At 43.9% G+C, this 4,094-nt stretch overlaps 1 protein-coding gene across 5 annotated transcripts in view; it reads left to right on the forward strand.

The window, feature by feature from the left end:
• The window catches only part of Dus2 (dihydrouridine synthase 2), a 41,962-nt gene that overhangs the window by 12,038 nt on the left and 25,830 nt on the right, over nt 1-4,094 (forward strand). For 4 of the 5 annotated variants that reach the window (XM_021220055.1, XM_021220053.1, XM_029532647.1 and 1 more), the window contains exon 3: nt 1,337-1,382. The exons of the other annotated variant lie outside the window; for it this stretch is intronic. Coding sequence is in view for 3 of the 4 variants with exons in the window: in XM_021220053.1 (XP_021075712.1) it covers nt 1,337-1,382 (46 nt within the window). In the remaining variant the exon portion in view is untranslated. The remainder of the gene's footprint in view (nt 1-1,336; nt 1,383-4,094) is intronic. 5 annotated transcript variants of the gene reach the window in all.

A 4,094-nucleotide genomic window follows, 5' to 3' on the forward strand; every position in this document is an offset into this window, starting at 1 on the left:
AAAAAAAAAAAATAAGGTGGAGAGCAGTTGAGGAAGGCATTTCACATTAATCTCTGCCCTTCACACACAACTTCATGGACGTGTGCTTCTGCACATACATGTGCACTCACTCATACAGCATATAAACACACTGAATGCTTTCTCAGATGTTCACTGTCTTTTTGCCTATTGGACATTGTCCACCCCTTGGGGCACCGCAGGATTACCCAAACTTGACTGTGGTTGTTTGTCCAGGACCGAATATTAGACTTTGGATGATTTGAATGTTATAAAGAAAGAATAGACGCAGAAGTACATAGAACAGAGCTGGATTGTGGTGGCACATGCCTTTAATCCCAGGACTTGGGACAGAGGCAGGCAGATCTCTGAGTGCAAGGCCAGCCAGGTCTACAGAGTGCGTTCCAGGACAACCAGGGTAACACAGGGAAACCCTGTCTCCAAAAACCAAACAAACAAGGAGGGAAGGGAGAAAGGAAGACATGACAGACAGACAGCTATGGAACATGTTCACGTACATGTTGATTATATTGAGAGAAGCCACACAGAGGTCATCAGGTCCTTTCTTTGGTCATCCCCACAGCACTGCTATACATGCAATGGTACCTACCAGGCTGAGGTTGTGGTTTGTTTAAGCTCGTAAGAGGAGAGTGTGGGGCTGACTGTCTTGTATGATAGTCCTTTACTTTCTTTGTTGGGATGCCAGAGTCCATGGCCGTGAGTGTCAGACTTGTTTTTGACATCTGCTTAAATACTCACTGGACAAAGCAGAACTGTGTTAGATCCAACCAAGAGTTACCCATCAGCAGGCATCACATTTCCCTCCACTTATAGTGCTTAGCTTGAAGAAATCTCTTTTTTCTCTCTCTGTCCCGAGTCTGCTAGAATATCTTACCCAGGTGTGAGGCTCACCGCTTTGTTTACATACAGTGAGCTGAGTAGATTTTTCTTTCCCATGTTTGTCTCAGATCTTCCTCTCTGGGCTTTTACTCTCTAGTTCTAATTTTGCCCCGTCTGTTCCCTGGAGCCCTTCACGGCCTGTCCTTTGTCTCGTAATTGCAGTGCTGGAGCTTGAACTGAGTCTAGTCCTAGGGATATTGTCTCAGGGTCTGTCTGGATCCTGGATCTTTCTCCTTTCAGCACTCTGAATGGCTTATCCTCGGACAGCTCCAAATTCCTCCAGGGTCCTGGAGAAAACAGCAGACTCACCGTAGCTCACCCAGGGCTTAAGTCCCCAAAGCCATGACTTGTTGTCAGTAGTGTGGTTACCGGGAATGTGATGAAGACCTTCCATCTGCATCCAAGACTGACAAGTGTCTTCCGACTGATTCCTCTGCAGGAGCTGATTGACCTTAAGATGCTCCAGTGCAAGCGAGTTGTAAACGGTGAGTGCAGCACTGGCCTGGGGATTCTTGTGTGTGCCCAGCTGGCTCAAGCAGGTCTGTCACCTCCCCTACCCAGGATCCTTCCCTGTTGTATTATGTAATTGCACAAATCACGTGCTCCTTTAGTCACTTCTCTTCAGATGCAGTGACAAGAGCCATGTCCGAGGGTCAGAGGTGCATTTCATTGGTAGATTGCTTGCCTAACATATTGGAAAGGTTTGGTCCTCAGCATCAAATAATAAATAAATAAACTAATAATAAATCAGTTGTAAAGCAGGCTACAGATGTCTTTCTCTGATAGACTTGAAAGCAAAGAAATGTCTGTGTGTCGCAGTGTAGGTAGGACTTTAGGGGCCCAGGAGTGAGGGTTACTTTAGTACTGGACACACCTCAGACACGTAGTAGTTTCTTAATAGTGAAATGAGAATCATAAGCCTAGTTTTACCTAATTCATAGAGTTAGATTGTGGCTCAGCAGAGATAAAGCACCAGTAAATACTTTACACACCTTAAGCTCTGTGGGGCAGACGAAGCTATGATGCATTGAGATTCCTTGCTGCTTTATTGATGGGACAGATTATTCTTTGATAAGCATTGTAATCCTTAAGGGTCTAGAGGTCTTGCATGTTTTCTTAGGCTGTCCTTGAACCTGCTGTGTAGTGGAGGATGACTTCATACTCCTGATACTCCTGGCTCTACCTTTTAAGTGCTAGAATTACAGTTGTGTAGTATGTTTATTTTAAATTTATATTTTATTTTGTGTTATGAAAATTCAGAGTTAGGCATGATGGTGCACACCTTTAATCCCAGCACTTGGGAACAGAAGGATCTCTGTGGGTTCTAGGCTAGCCTGATCTGCATTATGAATTCTAGGCCAGCCAGACCTACATAGTGAGTGAAATCCTGTCTTAAAACAAACTAGGGCTGCAGAGATGGCTCAGTGGTTAAGAGCATTGACCGCTCTTCTACAGGGCCCGAGTTCAATTCCTAGCACCCACATGCTATTGTCTGTAACTCCAAGATCTGACACCTTCACACAGACATACATTCAGCAAAATACTAATACACATAAAATAAAAATAAATTATAAAAAAAATAAAACAAGTAATAAATTTCAGTATTACTGGGTCAGAGGTAGTAATGTACGCCTGTAACTTCATCATTTCGACAGAGGATTAGGAATCCATGGTCTGATTTTGAGACCTTGTCCAAAATACATTTTAGTATTACAGATCTGTACAGACTAGAGATCAAAATGCTCTGGAGTCATACACCTGAGGTGGGAACCCCAAGATGGGGGAGTGTTTATACTCCTTCCTGCGCACACGAATAAGTACATGCATATGTAAATGTGACCTGTCTATGTCTGTCTCACCCCAGGCCATTCCACCTCAAGGCTGCTTTGCCACTTGCTTTTCTGCCAGGACATTTTTCTGTCAGGAACTCTAGCTGACTATATCAGAATGGCATCATCAGCTCCCTACTGGGATTCTCCAGTGTCTTGCTGTTACAACAATATATTCTAAGTGTGCCAGTTTCCTATGATTCTTCTCACTGTCTTCAGCCACCAGGTCATCCCTTTTAGACTGTTGTGGGGTATTCACCAGAGAGGACATCCAGATAGGAATTTAAGCCAATGGAAAGTCTTTATTAGCCAGCCAGCAACTGCACTTGATGTTTGGGATCCTAGTGTAGCCCTGGGCCTTTCTCAGGTTGAGTTTTTCGCATAAAAACTATGTTCTGTCCAGGCAGTGGTGGCGCACGCCTTTAATCCCAGCACTTGGGAGGCAGAGGCAGGCGGATTTCTGAGTTCGAGGCCAGACTGGTCTACAGAGTGAGTTCCTGGGCAGCCAGGGCTACACAGAGAAACCCTGTGTCGAAAAACCAAAACAACAACAACAGGGCTGGTGAGATGGCTCAGCAGGTAAGAGCACCCCTCTGCTCTTCCAAAGGTGCAGAGTTCAAATCCCAGCAACCACATGGTGGCTCACAACCATCCTTAACAAGATCTGACTCCCTTTTCTGGAGTGTCTGAAGACGGCTACAGTGTTCTTACATATAATAAATAAATAAATCTTAAAACAACAACAACAAAAACCCCAAGCATGTTCTGGGTTGACATGCTTCTGTTAACAAAGACAGGCAGCCTAAAGCAGAACTACAGAAGCCAAAAAGCAAGGCTTGTGCATTTAGATACTTTCCGGGAACTATGGACTTGGACCAATTAGACCTTCATTTTTGGCAGGTGTACTGTCTAGGTGCTGACTTTCGCTGCTAGGATGGTACTTTGATGGTAGAGTCAGTGGGGCTAATGTTAACCGGTACCTGCTCAGTCTGGGGTGTTAATACTAGCTTTAATTTGTGGGTGTGCTTTAAAGATCTCTTGTAGTCTTAAGATGGTGTTTGTCATCGGTTACCCTGGATCTTTCTCATACAGTAATCTGTTCTGAAAGTTAATAGTACTTATAAAGGGTAAATGAGAAATTTACAAAGGGAGATTAAGTGGGACACAAGAACCTGTGTTTTTATTAAAACAACAGCAACAAAAAATTAGGAATAAGAGCTAGGAATGGTGGTGCACATCTTAATCCCAGGTAGAAGCAGGAATATCTTTGTGAATTTGAGTCCAGTTTATCGACATAGCCAGTTCTAGGATATCCAAAACTACATAGAGAAACACACACACACGCGCGTGTACACACACACACACACA

The sequence above is a fragment of the Mus pahari genome, chromosome 20, assembly GCF_900095145.1.
Source record: "Mus pahari chromosome 20, PAHARI_EIJ_v1.1, whole genome shotgun sequence".
Taxonomy (NCBI): domain Eukaryota; kingdom Metazoa; phylum Chordata; class Mammalia; order Rodentia; family Muridae; genus Mus; species Mus pahari.